Source organism: Ranitomeya variabilis, chromosome 5 (genome assembly GCF_051348905.1).
Source record: "Ranitomeya variabilis isolate aRanVar5 chromosome 5, aRanVar5.hap1, whole genome shotgun sequence".
Classification (NCBI taxonomy): Eukaryota; Metazoa; Chordata; class Amphibia; order Anura; family Dendrobatidae; genus Ranitomeya; species Ranitomeya variabilis.
The window spans coordinates 411,318,426-411,344,663 of NC_135236.1; the positions used below are offsets into that span (position 1 = coordinate 411,318,426).

A 26,238-nucleotide genomic window follows, 5' to 3' on the forward strand; every position below is an offset into this window, starting at 1 on the left:
AAAGAATCAGCTGTGATCACAGACCATGTTCCTGCACGATCAGACACAGCCATTACACAGTAGGGACACATTTATAAGATTATCTCAGCACAGGTACATTTTATTTAAACAAATCCAATTGTGGAAATTCTTATTATTCCAAGATCTAAGGGTACCGTCTCACTATACGATTTACCAACGATCACGACCTGCGATACGACCTGGCCGTGATCGTTGGTAAGTGGTTGTGTGGTCGCTGGGGAGCTGTCACACAGACCGCTCTCCAGCGACCAACGATGCCGAGGTTCGCTGGTAACCAGGGTAAACATCGGGTTACTAAGCGCAGGGCCGCGCTTAGTAACCCGATGTTTACCGTGGTTACCAGCGTAAAAGGAAAAAAAAACAAACAGTACATACTCACATTCCGGTGTCCTTCAGGTCCCTTGCCGTCTACTTCCCGCTCTGAGTGCCGCCGTACAGTGAGAGCAGAGTGCAGCGGTGACGTCACCGCTGTGATCTGCTCTCATTTCCGGCCGGCAGTCAGTCAGAGCGGGAAGCAGACGGCAAGGGATCTGAAGGACATCAGATGGTGAGTATGTACGGTTTGTTTTTTTTTCCTTTTACGCTGGTAACCACGGTAAACATCGGGTTACTAAGCGCGGTCCTGCGCTTAGTAACCCGATGTTTACCCTGGTTACCAGCGAACGCATCGCTGGATCGCTGTCACACACAACGATCCAGCGATGACAGCGGGAGATCCAGCGACGAAAGAAAGTTTCAAACGATCTGCTACGACGTACGATTCTCAGCAGGGTCCCTGATCGCTGCTGCGTGTCAGACACTGCGAGATCGTAACTATATCGCTAGAACGTCACGAATCGTGCCGTCGTAGCGATGAAAATGCCACTGTGTGACGGTACCCTAAGTCATGCTAAAATTATCTCAGCATGGGAACTTTTTATTTAAAACACATCAGAGATGGAAATTATTATTCAAAGATCTATTGATTAAAATTAACTTTTGTTTGTGGGAAAACCACTTTAAATTACGAAAGTTATTTGTTTTTAATGATTTATTAATTAAAACTTCCCTTGGGTTTTGGCCGAACCCTTAAAAAAAAACACAAATTTATAGCTCGCCAACAGTTGGGCTACTACAATCACCTCAAAGAAAATCTCAGAGTGAGGCAGTAACAAGCTCAGGCCTTTCAGAGAACTGTAATTTGTTGTTCAGGATGAAGCACAGTAAGAAATAAAATACAAAAGTGTAGTTATGATATCTGTGTACTTCCTTCATGATTCAATAGCTGTTCATTTTTCTGCAAAAAAAATTGATTTCAGCAATAAAAACTGACATCCTACCAAGGTTAAGCAAAGTCTCCTACTTCTCCGATGGCTCTTCTGCACAGTATAAGAACAGGAGAAACTTTATAAATGTATACCATCACATGAAAGATTTTGGAGTGGAAACTGAATGGCACTTTAGGTTTAAGAGGCCATATTCACACCAACTCTTAACATCCATGCAACTTTTCAACTGGAGAAAAATATTACTAACATCCAGTTCATCAACTGTACAAACCAGGCCTACGAAGAAGAGGAGAGTTTGTTAAAACATCGGTTTCTGGAAACAGAACCCATCAAAGGGACTCCGCAGTACCATAGTTCATTCCATGTAGTGAAACTGAAATAAAATCAAGGATTTTTTCATTTAGCAGCGATAGTGATGTCCATGAAGTGATTGAAGATGGCACAAGATTGGCAATGGATGACATAACTGGTTATGTGACGTGTGAATATGATCGATACTGTTCGCTAATGTACTCTCCAAACATTATGATAATGTAGAAGTGACTTTTCTGCACCTTCCGGTCCATCACCGTCATTTGTGTATCCAAGAAAATCAGACATTTTAAAACTAAACAACAATCAGATATGACCTCAGGTGTCCCCAAATACCATAACAGCTGTAAAGACTCTGACACAAGGAAACGGCCATTGTTAGTAAGAGATTGCGGACCAGGTCACATTTCACCCAGTAGAAGGGACAAATTGATGATAAAAGGTCAGTGTAAAGACTATTAATTGTTTAATACTAGTTCATATTGTTTTATTTTATAGTTTGATGATTTTACTACTGTATTACTGTAAAAACTTGTTACCTGTATATTTAACCCCTTTCTGACCTTGAACGCGATAGTATGTCCGAGGTCAGACACCGCGCTTTGATGCGGGGCCCCGGCGGTGAGCCCACATCAAAGCCGGGACATGTCAGCTGTTTTGAACAGCTGACATGTGCCCGCAATAGCAGCGGCTGGAATCGCGATTCACCTGCCGCTATTAACTAGTTAAATGCTGCTGTCAAACGCTGACAACTGCTTTCAACTAGCGCTTCCGGCCGGAAATGTGTGCACCGATGACCCCCGTCACATGATCGAGAGTCAGTGATTTGTCGGCATGACAACCAGGTCTCCTGTGGACGGCGCTCATAGCAAGCCTGTAATTCAGCTACATAGGAGCGATCTATGCTTCGCTCCTATGTAGCAGAGGCGATCGAGTTGTGACAGCTTCTAGCTTCCCATGAAGGCTATTGAAGCATGGCAAAAGTAAAAAAAAAATGTTTTAAAAAATATGAAAAAAATAAAAAAAAATATAAAAGTTTAAATCACCCCCCTTTCACCCCATTCAAAATAAAATAATAAAAAAATCAAACATACACATATTTGGTATCGCCGCTTTCAGAATTGCCCAATCTATCAATAAAAAAAGGGATTAACCTGATCGTTAAACGGCGTAGCGAGAAAAAAAAAAACACGCCAGAATCGCGCTTTTTTTGGTCGCCGCAACATTGCATTAAAATGCAATAACGGGCGATCAAAATAATGTATCTGCACCAAAATGGTATAACTAAAAACATCAGCTCGGCAAGCAGAAAATAACCCCTCACCCAACCCCAGATCACGAAAAATGGAGATGCTACGAGTACCGGAAAATGGCGCTTTTTTTTTTTTTTTTTTAGCAAAGTTTGGAATTTTTTTTCACCACTTAGATTAAAAAAGAACCTAGACATGTTCGGAGTCTATGAACTCGTAATGACCTGGAGAATCAAAATGGCAGCTTTAGCATTTAGTGAGCTTAGCAAAAAAGCCAAACAAAAAAACAGTGTGGGATTGCACTTTTTTTGCACCACACTTGGAATTTTTTTTCCTGTTTTTGAGTACACGACATGGTAAAAGGTAAAAACAATGGTGTCGTTCAAAAGTACAACTTGTCCTGCAAAAAATAACCCCTCACATGGCCATATTGACGGAAAAATAAAAAAGTTATGGCTCTGGGAAGGAAGGGAGTGAAAAACGAAAACGAAAAAAAACCCAGGTCATGAAGGGGTTAAAAACGTGTTAAAAATATTGATTTTGTTAATTTAGCATTAAACATATATGATTAAGAAGAGATTGCATTTATAAAATCACACTTAGAGATATGATCCTTCGGAGATCCCAACGTGAATCCCTGAATACACATGCATTTTTGGAAAAATTTATAACAGTTTTCCCGAAATCACATATCAAAATTTTGAATTTGACTCCTCAAAAACAAAAATATGAACAAACATATACCTGTGACATATCAAATTAAAGTCTGTACAATTCTGAACAAAATTATGCCTCCCATCTCTTTAGTTTAATTCTGTCTCGACATATGATACAAAATGTAAAATCATAGAAGGCCAACATTCAGGCTTTCAAAACTTTAGAAATTTATAAAAAAAATTAACTGATGAAGATAAAAATGTAAAAGTTTTTTTGAATTCACTGAAGTAGCACTTCAAAAATCACCAAAGAAAATTAATATCCTAAGATGTCAGGTAAAAAAAAATATTCAGATTTGGATCACTTGACATGGAATCACCCTTTCGGATTAGCTCACCATGCTACAAAGTGTGTTTGATACATTGCCATGGAGCTATGGTTTAATGGAGATGAATAAAAAAACCAAGTAGCCAAATAACATGCAAACTCTACCACTCTACCAAAAAGTAATCATATACACTCACCGGCCACTTTATTAGGTACACCATGCTAGTAACGGGTTGGACCCCCTTTTGCCTTCAGAACTGCCTCAATTCTTCGTGGCATAGATTCAACAAGGTGCTGGAAGCATTCCTCAGAGATTTTGGTCCATATTGACATGATGGCATCACACAGTTGCCGCAGATTTGTCGGCTGCACATCCCAAAGATGCTCCATACAAGGCAGGATGGATCCATGCTTTCATGTTGTTTACGCCAAATTCTGACCCTACCATCCGAATGTCGCAGCAGAAATCGAGACTCATCAGACCAAGCAACGTTTTTCCAATCTTCTACTGTCCAATTTCGATGAGCTTGTACAAATTGTAGCCTCAGTTTCCTGTTCTTAGCTGAAAGGAGTGGTACCCGGTGTGGTCTTCTGCTGCTGTAGCCCATCTGCCTCAAAGTTCGACGCACTGTGCGTTCAGAGATGCTCTTAGGCCTACCTTGGTTGTAACGGGTGGCGATTTGAGTCACTGTTGCCTTTCTATCAGCTCAAACCAGTCTGCCCATTCTCCTCTGACCTCTGGCATCAACAAGGCATTTCCGCCCACAGAACTGCCGCTCACTGGATTTTTTTTCTTTTTCGGACCATTCTCTGTAAACCCTAGAGATGGTTGTGCGTGAAAATCCCAGTAGATCAGCAGTTTCTGAAATACTCAGACCAGCCCTTCTGGCACCAACAACCATGCCACGTTCAAAGGCACTCAAATCACCTTTCTTCCCCATACTGATGCTCGGTTTGAACTGCAGGAGATTGTCTTGACCATGTCTACATGACTAAATGCACTGAGTTGCCGCCATGTGATTGGCTGATTAGAAATTAAGTGTTAACAAGAAGTTGGACAGGTGTACCTAATAAAGTGGCCAGTGAGTGTATATACGATTTTTAAACCATCAGAAACTTACTTGGTGATGCAGTCTCCAGTGAAAGAATCGCAGTTTCCGGGGCAAGCACATGGTCTACAACCATATTCACCAAATCCCCAATATCCAACCATACATCGGTCACAAATAGGGCCAGCTACTCCGGGTTTACAAGGGCAGTTTCCATTCTGAGGGTCACATAATGTGTGGTTGCTAAAGGAAAGTTTTGCTGATCCAACAGGGTGACAAGAACATGCTAAAAACAGAGAAAAGAAAAACAGTCACTGGATAAAATATGTAATATATCCTAGATACAAACACAAAACTATTATCAGTGCCAGTAAAGAGAAAATCTTCTAGTTGTACAGATTAGCGTTTCTGTCAAAATGGGAGAGATTGAAGCTGATGGTATACAACATTATAGTAATTTAAAATGTATTCTTGTTTATTAAATGTAGTTAGAAAAAAATCAGACGAGCATATGAAAAATTGTCCGAGATTGACCCAGAAAACGATAGTTGATCATACCACAGCTCCTGGGCAGATGAGGAAGCAAAAGAGAGTATACAGACAGGACAGCAGGGGATCACAAATGATTCTTTCTTATAAAATTGTTTATAAAAGGCAGTGAAATGTTTTATCACAAAAAAACAATTAGCTGTGATCCTGTCTGTAACCTCTCTTTTGCTTCCTCCCTTGCCCGGGAGCTGTGGTATGATCAGACCATGTTCCTGTACGGTCAGACACAGCCATTACACAGTACACAGCAGGGGCACATTTAGAAGATTATGAATTGTGGAAATTATTATTATTCCAAGATCTATTGATTAAAATGAACTTTTGTTCATGGGAAAACCCTTCTAAAAATCAGATGCAAAACAAATGTTCTGTCGAATCGGATTTTCACATTTAGTTTTGATGTTGCAGTTTTTTCTGGGTATGCAGACTTGAATGGGTGAGCCTCATGCAAGACTTGGAAGATAATATTGCATGCTATAATTTTTTTATCATATGAATAGTCGGTCAGTGTGAAAACACTGTCATCTGAACAGTCCTATTCAGTTACAGTTGTGCTCAATAGTTTACATACCCCTGAAGAATTTTTGCTTTCTTGGCCTTTTTCAGAGAATATGAATGATAACACCAAAACTTAGTCTCCACTCATGGCTAGTGGTTGGGTGAAGCCATTTATTGTCAAACTACTGTGTTTTCTCTTTTTTTAAATCATCAAACCAGGGAACGTGTAGATTGCTGGCTGAGCTGCCAGCAGCATGCACTTCTAACATCCTTTCCTTTCTGTGCACTGTTAGCCCTTCCAGGACAGGACCCTTTCCCCTTCTATTCCAGTCTGCTGTTGTTAGTTTGTTCATTGTAAATTATATCTGTACTTTGTACATAAACCCTTTCTCACACAATATGAAATCATTGGTGCTCTAAAAAGAAATAATAATAATACTTGGGAGGGAAGGTTGTAACTGCACAACAGATGTGCTATAAAAACAGCAGGCAATTGCACTTGGCCAGTGAATGACTTATAAAAACAGCCATAGGCATGCTAAAAGTCCATCAGCTTTCCTACTGTTTTGTACTGAGACTGTGTACAACAAGAGACGCTGTGTTGTTGTAAAGGTATGTGCACACAACATCTTTTAGATTCCAAAGTAGCTGACAGGTATTTGCCTTTTTGTCTGCCACCTGTGTTTCTTTCATTAAAAAAAATATATACATAAATCCTAGAACCACAGGCACCTGGATAGCCATGAGTAGAACCAAGCCATGTGTTAACTGGTCAGCCAGCTGAGCAATGAGGGCTGTGTTGTGTTGGAGCTGGAGAGAGACAAGCCAGATTCTCTCTGAAAAACGACTGTACAGGCTGTGTACACTAAACTACAAGTGTCACTGGCTGCTATGGGCGATAGCTGTTTTGTGTGACTTGAACTGAGACTAGCTCAACCGTGTCTGAGTAGCCATGTTCTATTTTGTTTAGTTAGTCCCATGAGGAAGGGATTTTATGTTTATGGTTTTGTTTTTGTAAAGTACAACCAGTGGAAATAAACACTATTCCTTGTGTGATACAAAAACAGTGTAGCTTCGTGTTCCGAGCACATGAACTGAAAGTGCATGAAGTCGACATCATGGAAGACCCCGATTTTAACCAAAATGCTTTAGAATATAGGTATGGTCATTTAATTAAAGAAAACTGAGTGCCAAAAGTTTTGCATATACTATTTATTGCTCACATCATAGAGAGTAATTCATGTTTTACAATGCCATAACTTAATATTTTGTAGCATAACCTCTTGCTTTAATTACTGCATCACACCGATGGGGCATTGAAGCCACTCTGGTATTGAAGACATCCTGAGGGATCTTGTTCCATTCCATTTGCAAATCTGCAAACAATTCATCTTTATTGCTATGGGTACGGGCCCCAACTCGTTGCCCTAACATAGCAAAGGTGCTCTATGGGGTTCATCCTCCCTATGGGGTGAACAACGGCGATCACATGACAGGGGACCGTAAAAACCAGACCTGATCATGTTCTCAGGATCTTAGCTACCCACGGTAGCCGAGACTCCGGATATTTTCCGTTGGCGCAATAACCTTATTTCTCAGCGCTGCTAAAAAGCAGCACTGAGAAATAAGTACCCTTAATTGCCACCATTAAAAGGCGCACCGGCATTCATTAAGGGGTTAAACAACACTGGCTATTTAAAGCCTCATGTTCATGTATCCATTAACGTTCTGTTTTGTACAAAGTCATAACACAGCACTTGGAGTCAATACATGCTTTGTTAACTATCCATACAAAATAGAACAGTAATACTGCAAATAACTTGTGAGTTTTTATAAGTATGACTAAGCTTGATTGATAGAGTAATTGAACTATGTTTATCTGGTGTCTTTCTACTGGCCTTTAATGCTAAAGTTCTGACAAAGTCATAAATCAAGTAACAGCGCACATTCAACAGCTAATAAAGTGCGTGATAGCCAGATAAATTCACCATCCACTAACTCTGAGCTTTGGCCAGAGGCTGCTGTCTGGACTGGGTATTAAAGACTCAGTTTTGCAAAATACGGTACATTTTGGCAGCCTTTTAGTCCATGAGCCGGGCCAGATATCGGTACCACCCGGAGTGACTAATTTTCTTTGGTATTTTTAGGTAGATGCATGTCTGTAGTTTATTTTTTGATATGATAGCCCTTACATATACGTAGCTTATTAACCCCTTCAGCCCTAGGCCTATTTGTACCCAAGTGCCTAAGCCAATCTGACCTGTGCCACTTCATGGGCTAATAACTTTGGAACGCTTTCACCTATCCAAGCCATTCTGAGATTGTTTTCTCGTGACATATTGTACTTCACGTCAGTGCTAAATGGGAGTCAATATATTTTACCTTTCTATATAAAAAAATGCTAAATATTCGGAAATTTTGGAAAAATCGGCAATTTTTTAACTTTGAAATTCTCTGCTTTTTACAAAAATACTGATACCCCCCATAATAGTTATTAATTTACACTCCCCACATGTTTACTTCATATTGGCATCATTTTGAAAATGAAACCTTATTGTTTTACGACGTAATAGGGCTTATAGTTTTATGCGCAATTTTTCACATTTACAGCAAAACCCACTTTTCAAAGGACCAAGTCACTTCTGAAGTCACTTTAAGGGGCTTACATAACAGAAACCACCCATAAATTACCCCATTTTGCAAACTACACCCCTCAAGCTGTTCAAAACTCATTTTTAAAAACTGTTAACCCTTTAGGTGTTCCACATGAATTTTAGCAGAATGAAGGCGAAATTTCAAAATTTCATTTTTTTTCCAGATATTACATTGTAATCCAATTTTACCTGCAACCTAGCAAGGGTTAACAGCAAACCCAAACTTGGTTACCCTAATTCTGCAGTTTATAGAAACACCCCACATGTACTCGTAAACTAAAGTATGGGCACACAGCACAGCTCAACACGGAAGGAGCGCTATGTGGTTTTTGGGTGGCGGATTCACTGGAAGAAATCTAGGGGGCCATGTCACATTTGAAGGCTGCCTGAGGTACCCCCACAGTGGAAACCCCAAAAAGTGACCCTATTTTGGAAACTACACCCCCAAGGAATCTTTTAGGGGGTATAGTGACCACTTTGACCCAACCAGTGTTTCACAGTAGTTGGAAACACTTGGTTGAGAAAATGGAAAAAGTGCATTTTTTACATGAAGGTGTCATTTTAGGCTCATTTTTTTATTTTTAAGAGGTGTACCAGCAAAAAATGCACCCCACTATTTGTTCACCAATCTCTCCCGAACACAACAACACCCGATATGTTGTCGTACACTGCAGTATTGGGGAACGGCAGGCCTCGGAAGGGAAGGAGCGCCAAATGACTTTTGGAGTGCAAATTTTACTGGAAGAAATCTAGGGGGCTATGTCACATTTGAAGACACCCTGAGGTGCCCCAACACACGCACACACACTGACACATACACGTTCTGTGCTGAACAGGACTCTCCGGTCTTCTCTGCAGAGCTCCTATCTCCCTCTGTAGAGGCTGACACCTATTTCAGGATGCAGGCCTTAGAGATCTGTGTGTTGAATCCGGTGTAATCGCTGAAGGATCAGTGTCTGGAGTGATGGACGGCCGGAGGTACAACAGAGCAGTGAGACTACACAAGCTGGTCTATGAAGCACTTATGAGGCTTGCATGGAAAAACTTCCTTCCATGGCTAGAAGAAAACCATGCAAGGGACCTTCACCATCTGGATGAAACACTGAAGAACATCACAAACTTTCGCATCAGTGTGTCGCAGGGATCCTTCGAAAAGCTCTTGGATAATGAATCTTGCACACTTACCCTGAAGCTCTTTCAAGTTTATCTTGAGACCCTCAGAAATGAACAACTCTCAGCATTCTGGATGTCATACTTGGACATGGTCGAGACCATGCTGGCCCTGGTTCGAGCTTCAAGAGAAGGCAACTGGATGCTTCACCTAGGAGCAATCCGACAGATGATACCATGGTGTTTTGCCTATGACAAGGTCAACTATGCCCGATACCTAACCTATTACTATGCCACAATGTCTCGGCTGCCCATAGAACACCCAGAGGTCCATGAATACTTCATGCAAGGTGGCTTTTCGGTCCAGATCGGTAGCAAGAATCCTTTTGGACGAATTCCTGTGGACCAGACCATTGAAGAGACAATCAACAAAGACACCCAGACACCAGGGGGCACAAAAGGCTTCAGCCTCAAAGTTGGAGCTGTTTCCAGGTTCTACCTGACATCAGAGTACCGCAGTATGTACTTGAGGCAGCTGAGGGCCCTGGTAGGCCAACAATATACTGACTTCAGCCATTCAGACCTACAGGTGTCTAGGATTAGAAGAGATGAAGCCGATGTCCAATCTTTCGTTCAACTGCTGGAGACAGGTTGGGTGAACCCCTTCAACAAAGAGCATAATGGTGAACTTATCAGTTTGTCAACAGCGACTGTAGCACCACCAGATGTAGCCAAAGACCTTCAAGGGGCATACAGTATAGGAGAGGATGCATATCAAACATTCAAGGATGAGCGTTTGGGTACCGATAAGCCAACTACATTGTTTCATGACAAGATGACGAAGAACAAACTTAAAACGTTCTCTAACATCCAAATGAAGACACGCAGACAAGGTCTTGGCAAGGAGGTAATTTTGAAGGCTGACAGAAACCTATTTGGCCAGATGATACTTGTAGCTGAGAACAGAAAGCTACAAATGAGTGATGTCTTGACTCATCCCCTGGGTCCATTGCCATGGGCACTTGCCAATGGTGATGGGTCTATCCGCAAGACCAACAAGGCTGCCCTCGCAAGGGAGTTGGAGAGGAATGCTCGTCCTGCAGAAGTGATCCCCGAGCCCTCTGCAACCATCATTGATGGGATGAGCCTGGTTCAGAAACTGAAGGGAAACAATGCAACATTTGGCCAGCTAGCAGGCACAGCAATGAGTCGCGCTATCCATGAGGGTGCTAAGAGCAAGCGCATTGATATTGTCTTTGACGTCTACAAGGAGACATCCATCAAAGATACAGAAAGAGTCAACAGATATGAAGGCACAGGGATCCATTTCAAGAACATTCAACATGGGCACAACATCCAGCAGTGGAAAAAGCTTCTAAGTAGTTCCTCCAACAAGGCAAGTCTCATAAAGTTTCTGGTAGAAGAATGGAAGGCGAAACACCACAGGGAGAAGCTTGAGGAGAAGGAGCTGTATGTCACATGTGAGCAGCTCTGCTTTAAGATCACCAAAGAACAGTGGGAAGAGGCTGCTGACCTTAAGTCAAATCAAGAAGAAGCAGACACACGCCTCCTTCTCCATGCTCTTCATGCAGCAGAATCTGGTTACAAGTCGGTCATCATCACTTCGGAGGATACTGATGTCATGGTCCTGTGTCTGGGCATGTGCCACAAAATCCCATCCCACCTGTTCCAGAAATGCGGTACACAGAACCGGACAAGATTCCTGGATATCACCACTCTGAGCCGAACATTGGGAGGCAGCGTATGTGATTCATTGATTGGTATGCATGCATTTACAGGCTGTGACACCGTCAGTGCATTCGCTGGCCGTGGGAAGATGACGACACTCAAGCAGTTGAAGATGAACAAGACATACCAGGATGCCTTTCAGGAAGTTGGTCGTTCATGGGAAGTGTCTACCGAACTTTTTGAGAAGTTACAGGAAATCACCTGCCACATGTACCTGCCAACTACCCAAACAACTGAGGTAAACAGGCTCCGTTATCAGCTGTTCTGTGCCAGACGTGGAGTGGTAGAGTCAAGTCAACTCCCTCCTTGCCAGGACTGCCTTTTCATGCATGCACTGCGTGCAAACTACCAGGCTGCGATCTGGAGGAGAAGTCTGCAGAGCCAGCCATGGGTTGCAAACCCAACAGACTGCGGTTGGATGATAGATAACGACGGAAAGCTTGTTGTCAAGTGGATGCAAGGGGCACCAGCACCAGAAGCTATTATACAGCTACTGTCCTGCAAGTGTGTGCGGTCATGTGAACTTCCTCAGTGTACTTGCCTCAGCAATGGCCTGAAGTGCACAGACATGTGCAGATTACAGACATGCCAGAACAAGGGTACTGAAGACGAGCCAGTAGAACAACAGTCAGATTCAGAGTCCGATGTTGAAGATATTATGGAGTAACATATATATATATATATATATATATATATATATATATATATATATATATATATATATATATATATATATATATATGCACATGACATGTTCAGTGTGTATTTACATAACTTGGATTAAATTTTGTTACAAATACTACATCTAGTCACTCCGGGTGGTACCGATATCGTCATATTTGGTTCTTGGCTCATGCTAAAATTCCTGTGGAACACCTAAAGGGTTAACAGTTTTTAAAAATGAGTTTTGAACAGCTTGAGGGGTGTAGTTTGCAAAATGGGGTAATTTATGGGTGGTTTCTGTTATGTAAGCCCCTTAAAGTGACTTCAGAAGTGACTTGGTCCTTTGAAAAGTGGGTTTTGCTGTAAATGTGAAAAATTGCGCATAAAACTATAAGCCCTATTACGTCGTAAAACAATAAGGTTTCATTTTCAAAATGATGCCAATATGAAGTAAACATGTGGGGAGTGTAAATTAATAACTATTATGGGGGGTATCAGTATTTTTGTAAAAAGCAGAGAATTTCAAAGTTAAAAAATTGCCGATTTTTCCAAAATTTCCGAATATTTAGCATTTTTTTATATAGAAAGGTAAAATATATTGACTCCCATTTAGCACTGACGTGAAGTACAATATGTCACGAGAAAACAATCTCAGAATGGCTTGGATAGGTGAAAGCGTTCCAAAGTTATTAGCCCATGAAGTGGCACAGGTCAGATTGGCTTAGGCACTTGGGTACAAATAGGCCTAGGGCTGAAGGGGTTAATAAGCTACGTATATGTAAGGGCTATCATATCAAAAAATAAACTACAGACATGCATCTACCTAAAAATACCAAAGAGAATTAGTCACTCCGCTTGGTACCGATATCGTCAAATTTGGTTCTTGGCTCATGGACTATTTCTACTGTCTCTGGAGACCTAAAAAATATTGTGTTACTTAAAGTGGAATTCCAGTTACAACAACCTTATCAGTAGTTTGTTTGATGTAGAAAGTTATAAAACATTGCAATATAATGTTATCGCCCTATTTTACACAGTTCTTGTAGTAAAAAATACCTCAATAGTCCTTTCAGTTGGTTATTTTACAGTCATTGAAGTAGGGTAGCTACCGAGGGGCAGAGGGTGCAGTCGCCACTGGCTCGGTGAGGCCCATCTGCATTGAGGCTACTGTCACTCCTAACTATATCGGCGAATGCAGCATGCTTATTGTGACGACACAGCATTTCTTCTTAATTATGCCAGACATAAATTCAGCAGGCCCAGAATCATAAACTGTTGTCTGAAGTATTGAATCTTCTTGTAGGTTGAATTGATAATTGCAAATTGACAAATGGTTATTTACCTCCTATATCAGCTTCTACAGTTAATTGTACTGCTATCTTTGCAAAATAGGGTCACAGGGTTTGCTATGTTGATTACACATTGTACTGGGCCATGAAGTTTGTTGACTTGCAAACATTGAAGGATAAACTATACATAAACAAACAATGCAAGTTAACCTCATTCTCTTGACCTTATTCTCTTGACCTCTGGATGCTGGCTTGAAGGCATATTGTGAACTACAGAGGGTACAGAAAGTATTCAGACCCCTTTAAATTTTTCACTCTTTGTTTCATAGCAGCCAATTGGTAAATTCAAAAAAGTTTATTTTTTCACATTAATGTACACTCTGCACTCCATCTTGACTGAAATAAACAGAAATGTAGAGATTTTTGCAAATTTATTAAAAAAGAAAAACTGAAATCTCACATGGTCATAAGTATTCAAACCCTGTGCTAAGACACTCATATTTAAGTCACATGCTGTCTATTTCCATGTGATCCTCCTTGAGATCGTTCTACTCCTTCATTGAAGGCCAGCTGTGTTCAATAAGAACTGCTCTCTATCTAACTTCACCACCTCCCCTCTCCCTCTATCCGACCACCATCTGCTCACTTCCTCATCCCTGTCCTCCTCACCGGTCACCCATGTCCAGCAACATGCGCACCCCCGCAGAAACCTCGGACACCTAGACACCCACACACTCTCTGACTCTATCCTACCACTGGCATCCATATCCTCACTCCATGACACAGACAGTGCCACTGCTTTCTACAATGCCACTCTCGCATCAGCTATTGACACGGTTGCCCCTCTCATTCATGGCAGAGTGAGACGTATCAATAGACAACCCTGGCACAATGACACCACTAAAAAGCTACGGCAAGTGTCCAGGGTTGCAGAGCTGCATTGAAAGAAAACATATTTGCAAGACGACTTCACTGCATTCAAACAATCAACACTCGCTTTTAAATCTTCTCTCACCTCTGCTAAACAGGCCTACTTCACAACCCTCATATCTTCCCTATCCTACAACCCCAAACAGTTATTCAAAACCTTTAACTCTCACCCCGGCCCCCCCCTGCCCCCTCCAACCTCCCTCATCTCTGAGGACTTTGCCACACACTTTAAAAATAAGATCGACCAGACAAGGCAAGTCTTCATTGTTCAACCAGCACAACCCCTTTGTACACCAGACCAATGCCCAAACCCCATAACCTTCCTATCCAACATCACTGAAGGGGGGCTTAACTGTCTCCTCTCCAAATCACACCTCACCACCTGTGTGCTCAACCCCATCCCATCCCACCTCTTCCCCAACCTCACCACCACTCTTCTCCCATCCCTAACCCACCTCTTCAACCTATCACTAACTTCTGGCACCTTCCCTACTGCTTTCAAACATGCCACAATCACGCCTATCCTTAAAAAGCCAACCCTCGATCCAACTGCTATATCCAGCTATCACCTAACATCGCTGCTCCCATTCGCTTCCAACTCCTGGAGCAGAACGTCCACGTGGAACTTTCCTCTCACTTCTCATCTAACTTGCTCTTTGACAATCTACAATCTGGTTTCCGCCCCCATCACTCAACTGAGACAGCCCTGACCAAAATTACTAACGACCTACTTACAGACAAAAATAACGGACAATACTCTGTACTCCTCCTTCTAGACCTGTCCTCTACTTTTGACACAGTTGACCACTGCCTCCTATTACAGAACCTCTCCTCCTTTGGCATCAAAGACCTCTCCCTATCCTGGATCTCCTCATACCTTTCCAACCGCACATTCAGTGTCTCCCACTCCCACACTACTTCCTCATCCCACTCTCTCTCTGTTGGAGTCCCCCAAGGCTCTGTTCTAGGACCCCTACTCTTCTCAATCTATACTCTTGGCCTGGGACAACTCATAAAGTCCCATGGATTCCAGTATCATCTATATGCCAATGACACTCAGATCTAACTTTCTGGCCCAGACGTCACCTATCTGCTGTCCAGAATCCCGGAGTGTCTATCAGCCATATCCTCCTTCTCCTCTCGCTTCCTCAAACTCAATGTGGACAAATCTGAACTCCTCATCTTTCCTCCATCTCATAGATTTTCCTTACCTGACCTATCTATCGCAATTAACGACATCACGCTTTCCCCTGTACCGGAAGTCCGCTGCCTCGGAGTAACATTTGACTCCGCTCTGTCCTTCAAACCGCACATCCAAGCTCTTTCCACCTCCTGTCACCTCCAGCTCAAAAATATCTCCAGAATCCGTCCTTTCCTCAACCGTCAATCTACTAAAATGCTTGTGCATGCCCTCATCATCTCCCGCCTTGACCACTGCAACATCCCTTTCTGTGGCCTCCCTGCTAACACCCTTGCACCTCTCCAGTCCATCCTTAACTCTGCTGCCCGACTAATTCATCTCTCTACTCGCTACTCCTCCGCTTCCCCCCTCTGCAAATCTCTTCACTGGCTCCCATTCCCTCAAAGTATCCAGTTCAAATTACTAATACTAACCTACAAAGCCATCCATAACCTGTCTCCTCCATATATCTCTGAACTAATCTCCTGATATCTTCCTTCACGTAATCTCCGGTCCTCCCAAGACCTCCTTCTCTCCTCCACACTTATTCGCTCCTCACCCAACTGCCTCCAAGACATCTCCCGAATATCCCCCATCCTCTGGAATTCTTTGCCCCAACATGTCTGATTATCCACCATATTCGGATCCTTCAGACGGAACCTGAAAACCCAACTCTTCAGGAAAGCCTACAGCCTGCACTGACCCCGCTGCCTCCTCACCACTACCGAATCTACCGCCTCACCAACACAGGAGCTCCTGCAACCCTCAACCTACTGTCTCCTTCCCCACCATCCAGTAGAATGTAAGCCCGCAAGGGCAGGGGTCCTCGCCCCTCTGTATCAGTCTGTAATTGTTACTGTAAATGATATCTGTAATTTGTATGTAACCCCTTATGTAGAGCACCATGGAATCAATGGTGCTATATAAATAAATAATAATAAAAGGCAGATCCCATAGCATCACTACACCAAAAGAGCAAACCACATAAGAGACAGCACAAGCGAAACGCACATAAAAGGGTGCATCTGGGCAACCATCTGCTCTGCCTCTTATGTGTTATGCCCTTTGATGTGGAGTACCCACTTTATTGTTTAATATTATGGGTATAATTATGATGCCTGCTAATATGTTATAAGCACTTTTCATATATATTCACCACTGGGCATAAACGTGTTAGTATTTATGTGAATTCACTACATAAGGAGTATGGTATTTAACTTATAGTTTTTTCATATGGGTTTTTGCCACTGACTGTTGTTTACATATGTAAATAATTTGACACTATATTTTGGGATGGACTGTTATATATGCTATCTACTTACTCGATTTTCTTCTCTGCATGACCTCTGCATTTTGTGTTTTTATGTTTTTTCTAAAATTAATAAAGATATCATTTTCAGAAAGCCTTTTGGTTAATGGGATAATTTGTGTTGTGTTTTCTCCTTGTTGTTTAAATCCAGAGTATGAATAGGACCATTTTGGTTTTCAGGCTATGGGAAGGTTGCTGCCTCTAAGATAACTTTGCCTCCAGAGCTTATTTTAAATAAAAGGGGGAGTTAACAGTGTGTGACATGTAACCAACACAGAACAGGAGAAATGAAATTTGTCTTCTTGCACGCGCAATTTGTGCTTCTCTCTATGCTCTGCTATATTGCAATAATATTGCAACCCTGTCTGCCTGTTAGATGGAAACTGAGAGGAACCAGCAGATGTGTTAGATATAACTACACACAGCTCTGCAGTGAGATCAGTGAGAGTAGAGAGCGGCAATTACACATCACTGGTAACTATTCCATATCGCAGAGTTATCTTCCAGGCAACATCCTCCTCTGAGCCTGGAAGAGGACATTTAAATAAAGTGATAAAAGATGATTTATCAGCAACAAGGCATCTGATATAAGGCATACAGGGTTGACTTTTTCATCAGTTTATACAGTAACCTCTGTGTCTAGGTTAATAGTTTTGGGAAGGTCAAATGTGGTGACAGATTCCCTTTAAATGTTAAATGGACACTTAAGAACCATTATTGTTATAGCTGCAAGTAGAGAATTGTGAATGTCAATGGTTCACATGGGCATTATTACTTTCTAGAGGCAAAATATGGACACTGTTTTCTACGGCGCTTGCACAGGGCATTAATATTTTATAGTGGGTAATTTTACCATCTAGAGGACAGCAGGTGCAGTAACAGAAACACATACGAAAGCAGAGGTTCTTGAATTGGAAGAGAAAAAAAATGGACACAAAGCAGCTATTTTTATTTTTTGGTAGGCTATGTCCAAAACATTTTTAAATCAATAATCAAAGCGAAAAGGCCAAAAAAATCAAGTAAGTTAACAAGTTAACCTTTAGGCCCTCAGATAAAATATAACTTTTAATATGTACTACTAAAACCATTAATAGCCATAAATCACCATAAAAACAACCGTGCTAAACTATGTTCACCCTATACCAATTCGCCTACATCCAGAGCCTACCTATCAGCGGAGGTTGGCACCCTAAAATAAATAGGCGAGGAATAATAATAAAGGTAGATGGCAATAACAAGGGATGTGCAAAACCTGTGAACAAAAAATACTAATAAAGTGACGTGCAAAATATAGAACAAGTACCTCACTATACTGCATCTTTTTATCAGCCTCCTGATGATCCATGATGGTGAAACGCCGCGTAGAGGTTTTTGAGAAGCATCTTTAATCATAAGTACCTTTAATACTTACTGTTATCATGTTGATACATTCATGCTATGCACCTTTGAACTTTTTTCTGTTCTGGGTTTAAGACTATATGATACCTGCCTTTGTTTATCATGATTAAATTGTCCCAGAGATTGAGCATCAATAGGGCCTCCAAGGGACAGCCGTCGCTGAACGGGAGCGCCATATCCGCTGACAAGTAGGGTGCCTACCTCCACTGCGAGTTCATCCAGCAGGGGACAGTATAGTGAGGTACTTGTTTTATATTTTGCGCATGTCACTTTATTAGTATTTTTGTTCACCAGTTTTGCACATCCCTTGTTATTGCAGTCTACTTTTATTATTATTCCCTGTACGGCATCCCCTGTTTTCTCTGGGTGATCCGATAGTTGCTACTGTGCAGGTGCCGAAGGAGCCAACATGACACTGTAGGTTACTGTGCACAGTCCTGCTAACAGGTCCCCAGGTCCCCTTTAAGGTCACTCACACAGTATAATGACCCCTCCAATAAGTATGATGATGACAGTTCCTCTCAAACAGTATGATGCGCCACACAGAAGAATAACCCCAATAATCCACACCATACAGTATGGTGCCTCCACAAAGTAATCCCACTTGTTTGTGTGTTCTGCTTCTCTACTAAGCTAGTTTCTGATGAGAATGACACATGGCCTTAGAGTCTTAGAATCAAAGAATTTTAGATTGGGAAGGGACCTCCAGGGTGAACCATCTCAGACAGATGTCTGTCCAGCCTCTGTTTGAAGACTTCCATTGAAGAACTTACCACCTCTAGTGGCAGCCTGTTCCACTAATTGATCACCCTTAATTATTTTTTCTAATATCTAATCTGTATCTTCTCCCTTTCAGTTTAATTCCATTGCTTCTCATGTTTCCATGTGCACATTAGGATAAGGATGATCCCTCTACAGTGTGACATCCTTTGAGATCTTTGTAGAAAGCTATTAAATCTCCTCTTAGCCTTTTTTTTGTTGCAAGCTACACATTCCCAGATCCTTTAACAGTTCCTTGTAGGACATACTTTGCAGTTCGCTCAATCCTGGTAGCTCTTCTCTGAACTTGCTCCAGTTTTTTTTATATCTTTTGTAAAATGCGGTACTTTTGGCCTGGCTTGTCACTCTCAACGAGGGGAAATGTTACCTAGTCTTAAGCCTCTCACCTAGCCAAATCAGATCTCATACTTTGCACTGACGAGGGGCAACACCCCAAAACAATGACAGCAAATTGAGATTCTGGTTTGGCTTTTATCCCAAATCATGTGACAAGGCTTGTTAAAGAGTAAATATTGACCTTTAGGATTGCTACTTCCTATAAGCGGCTTTACAATTCAAGTCTTCTTCACCTCTGAAGAGATAATTTACATTGTGAGACATGTAATAGGTGACAGTCTGCTCTCCTGATTTACATAACCCACATTGATAATGCCTTCTTTAATTTATAATAAGCTCTACAGAGGTTTGTCCCGATCATAGATCCTAACACACCATTTACATATTAAGAAAAACATGTATTTTTCTGGGATAAGACATCGGATCGCAGATATCAAGGTATCATTTTATGCAACTGTCAATGACCTACTGATAGATTACCTTAAGATGGCAAAGGAAAAAATAATTAGAAAAGTAGGCAGTTTATAACATCCTTTTTAACTAGTACTTTGTGATCTATTTGCATTCATATTTTGAGTAGTTACCAGGACAAGCCTGCTTACCCTTGTGAGTCTGTACTGCTGCTTCCTTCTATAACCATATTCTGTAGATGGATGGTAAAAATGAAATCTATATTAAAAATATATTACTATGTGCGCCCTCTTTCCTATCCTAAGCTAATTGGGAACAAATTCATGCCAACTTCAAATTGTATACAACATAGAATACATTCTATGCATTTTATTGGAAATGCGAATAGTAAATCATCAATTAAAATCAAGGAAGACTGCCACTTCTAGAAATTATTTATCAATGTCTTAAAAGAAAGAAAATCAGTGCCAAATTGGAGAAAGAAAAAAGAAAACAGATCAAAGCTTCAGTAATTTATTCCTGAAAAACATACAGTATTAGGCATGCCAAATGCTCCTGTTGCACGCAATAAAGGCGAGGGCCTCTGTGACTGAGCAGGAAAAAATAAAGTAAGGGTGCCTTCAATACATAGCGTGACTCTGAAGTCTATTGTGCATTAATAAATGCAATAAATACAAAGTGATTCGGTGCATTTTTATTTCACATTATTGCTTCCCCCCCCACACAAAATGCAAAAATCTCTGGGTATTGCATTTTTCATATAATCTTTTCTATGGGATTTGGAAAATGTTAGAAAAACAATGTTTTAAGCATAAAAAAAGACAATAAAACATAGAACCATTTAAAACACAAAAACAAAAAGTATGAAGGAAACCATAAAGAAGCACTCCAATTAGACTTTTTATTGTGTAAATGTGTGTGTTCATGCTTGTAATGTAGTGTTAATGTATTAATATTCTAACCTACAGCTGCTCTCTTTGGTGTCCAGCGCCGTTCTTCTGAATGATGCCACCTTGCCACCTTTCAGCAGACTCCCCCGGGTCACACTGAGCTCTGCGTGACCAGGAAGTGACTTTTAGGTCGGGGTCACACTTACGAGTTCAATGCAAGAAACTCGCACGAGTCTCTCGCATCAAGTCCCAACACTGCCGCCGGCACTCGGACCGGAGCGTTCAGCTGCATGTATTTCTATGCATCCGCACACTCCGGTCCGAGTGCCGGCGGCTGTGCTAGGTATTGATGTGTGAAATTCTCGCATCAAACTTGTAAGTGGGACCCCAGCCTTACAATGTACGCCTATGGAGAGTCAGAACAAAGCTCTATACGCTTTCACTGTAACAGCGACTTCAGACTCACGTATAGAGTGTAGAATTAACCAGTAGATCTAATTTATGGTGACGTCACTGAAGAACAGCGCTGTATACCAGAGTGGGCAGTGGTAGGTAAATACATTAACTAAGGCTACTTTCACATTAGCGTCGTGTGACGCACGTCGCAATGCGTCGTTTTGGAGAAAAAACGCATCCTGCAAAGTTGCCAGCAGGATGCGTTTTTTCTCCATACACTTGCATTAGCGACGCATTGCAAAGGATTCCCACACGTCGCATCCATCGTGCGACGGATGCGTCGTGTTTTGGCGGACCGTCGACACAAAAAAAGTTCCATGTAACTTTTTTTGTGCGTCGTGTCCGCCATTTTCAACCGCGCATGCGTGGCCGAAACTCTGCCCCCTCCTCCCCGGAACTCACAATGGGCAGCGGATGCGTTGTAAAACTGCATCCGCTGCCCACGTTGTGCTACATTAACACACTGTCCGTCGGTACGTTGGGCCGATGGTTTGCGACGGCCCATACCGACGGACTAGTGTGAAAATAGCCTAACACGATCACACTACATTATATGCAGGGCCGTATTTGCCACTAGGCACTTGAGGGCACGTGCCTAGGGCGGGACAATGCGGGGGGCGGCACCTGAGCAAGGTTGTTTTTTTTTTTTTTTTTTTTTTAAAGTCGTGGGTCATCTCCGGACCGACCGCCCCCGGCCGCCCACCCGCTTGCCTGCCTCCCTGCCTCCCACCCACCCTCCTTGAAGACGATACTCACCCTGCTCCAGCGATGCCTGGTCTCAGTGTCTGCAGCTCGTCCTGAGTGAGCGGTCACGTGGTACCGCTCATTAAGGTCATGAATATGTGCATATTCATGACCTTAATGAGCGGTATCACATGACCGCTCATGCAGGAAGAAGGTGCTGCGCCGGGAGTCGGGACAGAGCCAGAGGGATGTCGGCGCGGCGTGGGAAAGGTGAGTATAGGGGATGGGGGGATGGAGGAGGACGGTAAGCGGCGCCATGCAACATGGGAGCGGGGGGGTTGAGAGATCAGCCATGCATACAGGGGGGGAATATGAGCCACGCATACAGGGGGGGAATATGAGCCACGCATACAGGGGGGGAATATGAGCCACGCATACAGGGGGGGAATATGAGCCACGCATACAGGGGGGGAATATGAGCCATGCATACAGGGGGCGGAAATATGAGCCATGCATACAGGGGGGGAATATGAGCCACACATACAGGGGGGGGGATATGAGCCACGCATACAGGGGGGGAATATGAGCCATGCATACAGGGGGCGGAAATATGAGCCATGCATACAGGGGGGAATATGAGCCACGCATACAGGGGGGGGGATATGAGCCATGCATACAGGGGGGAATATGAGCCATGCATACAGGGGGGGAATATGAGCCATGCATACAGGAGGGGGAGGAATATGAGCCATGCATACAGGAGGGGGGGGATATGAGCCATGCATACAGGAGGGGGGATATGAGCCATGCATATAGGATGGGAGGGAGATGACCCATGCATACAGGAGGGGGGTAATTATACAGTATGGAGCATCATGTGTGGCCATTATACAGTATTGAGCATCATGTGGGATCATTATACAGTATGGAGAACTGTGTGGCCATTATACTGTATGGAGCATCATGTGTGGCCATTATACAGTATTGAGCATCATGTGGGATCATTATACAGTATGGAGAACTGTGTGTGGCCATTATACAGTATTGAGCATCATGTGTGGCCGTTATACAGTATGGAGCATCATGAGTGGCCATTATACAGTATTGAGCATCATGTGGGATCATTATACAGTATGGAGAACTGTGTGCGGCTATTATACAGTATGGAGCATCATGTGTGGCCATTATACAGTATTGAGCATCATGTGTGGCCATTATACAGTATGGAGCACTGTGTGGCCATATTTTTTTTGTTTATAATTATTGTATATGAAACAGTGTGATCAGCAGTGCTAAATGGCTGTGGTTGGGACGTGGATATGGGTGTGACTAGTTGTGAAATGGGTGTGGTCAGAGGCGTGGCCTAAAATATGCTGCGGCGCACTACGCGCGCAGCAAACTTTATACCTCCTTCCCTTCATCAAAAGTTGGGGGGTATGGTACCGCATTTGCCAGATCACGGCAAGTGCTGTAAATCCCATAGGGAATGAATGAGGCTGAACGCAGTGCTGCTGTAAGTGATCCGTTATGCGGCAGATGCAGAAAAACTGCCCGATCTGCTGCAAAAGGCTACTTTCACATCAGCAATTCTTGCCAAAGTCACTGCCGATAGTGTCATACTCACCAAAGGGGGAAGCAGCTTTAAAAGTGCCTAGGGCAGCAGAAACTCTAAATACGGCCCTGATTATATGCACATAAACACACATTTAAACCATAAAAATGTTAGTTGGGAGTGCTCCTTTAAGGTCCAATTGAGACATCCACTATTTTCTCATACATAGGAAAAAATGTTCCAATTTCCATCAGTGTGCTGGATCAGATTTTCATCAGTGTTTTCTCAGAGTGTTTGTCATAGACAAAAAAAACCATGGAAGATTATTAAGCTTATTTCTCCTAGCAAAACACTCGTTGAGAAAAGGATTATGATTTGATACAACCGTAATGCCATTAATGTGCTGAGTTTTTCATGTACCCACAGAAAGCATGGAAGTGTGAAAATCCCAATAGATAACAAAGGGTATGTGTTAAATAAGTGAAAAACACAGTAAGAAGACGTGCATGAAACACAAACATCTGAATGAGGCCTGAAGTATATAAAACATGCATTAATATGTCGCCAATTGAATAAAAAAAAAATAAAGGGTTTACATTTTTTTCTTTCTAGCCAGGTTAGTTTACTGTGTTAAACTGTCATACATAACAGTATACATTAAATGAGTGTTCTTTGAAACATCTGTCAAATATAAGCAGATTCCATTCATTTGACACTGGCATGAGTTGCTTTATTTCAATAGTTTCTAGAAATATACTGTAGATTTTTATATTTATGTATATGTATATATATGAAAACCAATAACAGTGTCCAATACAGCACAACCAAGGTTGCTATTCTGTGTAACCTGCAAGTCTGTCCCGATGGTACAGAAATAGTTGGTTTAAAAAAAAAAACAAGGTGCACCATTCTCTTGGGCTATGTTCAAACAACATTTTAAAGGCATTTTTTAAGCAGATGCTCTCCAAAATACTTCTCAAAAATTGCCTAAAAATGCTCAGAAAGCTCTTTCTATTCATTTCTATTGGGTAATCTTATTTGCTGTCCTTATGAGGATCTTTTTAAAATTTCCATTTCCTGAAGATATTTATAAAAATGCCTAATGTAAAAAAGAAAAATGCACATTACTTGTTAGAAGTGCACCCTGAATCAAACCTCTCCAAACTAAGCACTGTCAAATCAAAAGACTTTGGAAAAAAAAAAAAGAAATCAGGAAAAAACTTTTCCCACACTAGCTTCAAGGGAACCATGTTTTCCCAATATGGACCACCACCTTTATAGCCTCTTTTACAGTTGTTTTGAAAGAGGTTTTTTTCCTTGAATAGTTTTTTTTGTTTTTTGAAGCATTTTGATTTTACAATGCCTAATTTGCACAGGATTCATTCAGGATATGTTTGTAAGGGCTATGTGGCCAAGAGGGAGAAGGATGGAGTGCTACGTCAGACTAAATGGCCTCCACAATCACCCAACCTCAGCCAACTGAGATGCTTTGGGATAAGTTGGACAACAAAATGTAGGCAAAACAGCCAAAAAGTGCACAGAACCTTTTGGATCTTCTTCGAGACTGTTGGAAAACCATACCAGGTGGCAACGTTATGGAGCTGCTTGATAGAATGGCTTTGCATTTCATTAAAACACACAAAGCCATTCTTGACAGTCCAAGCTGTAATCAAACTAAAAGGGTGTACTTTGAGGCAGGGTAGTACTGACCCACCGGAGAACCGGAGGATTCTCCGGTGGGCCCAGGCGCTGACACCTGCTGGCATACTGGCCAGCAGCTGCTTAAGGCCATGTTCACACTTTGCGGGTTTTACCGCGGATCCGCAGCAGTTTCCATTGCGTTTACATTTACATGTAAACCCTATGGAAACCGCAAACTGCTGTGCACATGCTGTGGGAAAAACCGCGCAGAAACGCAGCGGTTTACAACCCGCAGCATGTCACTTCTTTGTGCAGAATCGCTACGAATCTGCACACATAGGAATGCATTGAACCGCTTACTTCCCGCATGGGGCTGTGCCCACGTTGCGGGAAGTAAGCGGATAATGTGCAGATGGTACCCGGGGTGGAGGAGAGGAGACTCTCCTCCAGGCCCTGGGAACCATATTTGTGTGTAAAAAAAGAATTAAAATAAAAAATAATGATATACTCACCTCTCATCGCTGCACGCGGCCGTCCGGTCTGGGTTGCTGTGCGAGCAGGGCCTGAGATGACGTCGCGGTCACATGACCGTGACGTCGCGGTCACATGACCGTGACGTCACGAAGGTCCTTCTCGGCACAGCATCTTTGGAACCGGACCACCACGTGCAGCGCCGAGGAGATCGGGACATCAGAGGGTGAGTACATAACCAATTTTTATTATTTTTACCATTACTATTGATGCTGCATATTGCTGCATATGCAGCATCAATAGTATAGGAGTAATCCCGCAGCGGAAACCGCAAATCAAACCGCGATAAATCTGCAGGGATAACCGCAACGGTTTTGCCCTGCAGATTTATCAATTCCGCTGCGGGAGAACCCGCAGAGGACGCCGCAAAGTGTGCACATAGCCTAAGGCCCTCACTGCTCAGTGGCTATGGGACCCTTGAGTCAAGTAGGCCTGCCCTGTGCCAGTTGAGCAGCAGCGGGTGACAGGAAGCCAAGCCTGTCCCCACTGCTAAAGAGTAATGAATTTCCACGCTTCTCCACGCCCCCATGGGTGTGGAGAGGAGTGAATACCATTCCACTTTAATAGCGGGAGCATAAGCCGCAGGCTGCGGCTAACACTGCCCGCATGTAAAGCCCCACCACCATCGCACCACTCTCTCACACTTACACACAAAGCACCGCACCACAAAACATACACACACGCATGCAGACAGACACAGCACCACTCACCTCTTGCAGCACATCCCGGTGACCTGCTTCATTC

At 42.5% G+C, this 26,238-nt stretch overlaps 1 protein-coding gene across 2 annotated transcripts in view; it reads right to left on the minus strand.

The window, feature by feature from the left end:
- NTN4 (netrin 4) overlaps positions 1-26,238 on the minus strand; it is a 247,094-nt gene that overhangs the window by 29,377 nt on the left and 191,479 nt on the right. For both annotated transcript variants that reach the window (XM_077265159.1, XM_077265160.1), the window contains one exon: positions 4,957-5,170. In XM_077265159.1, coding sequence (XP_077121274.1) covers positions 4,957-5,170 — 214 coding nt within the window. The remainder of the gene's footprint in view (positions 1-4,956; positions 5,171-26,238) is intronic.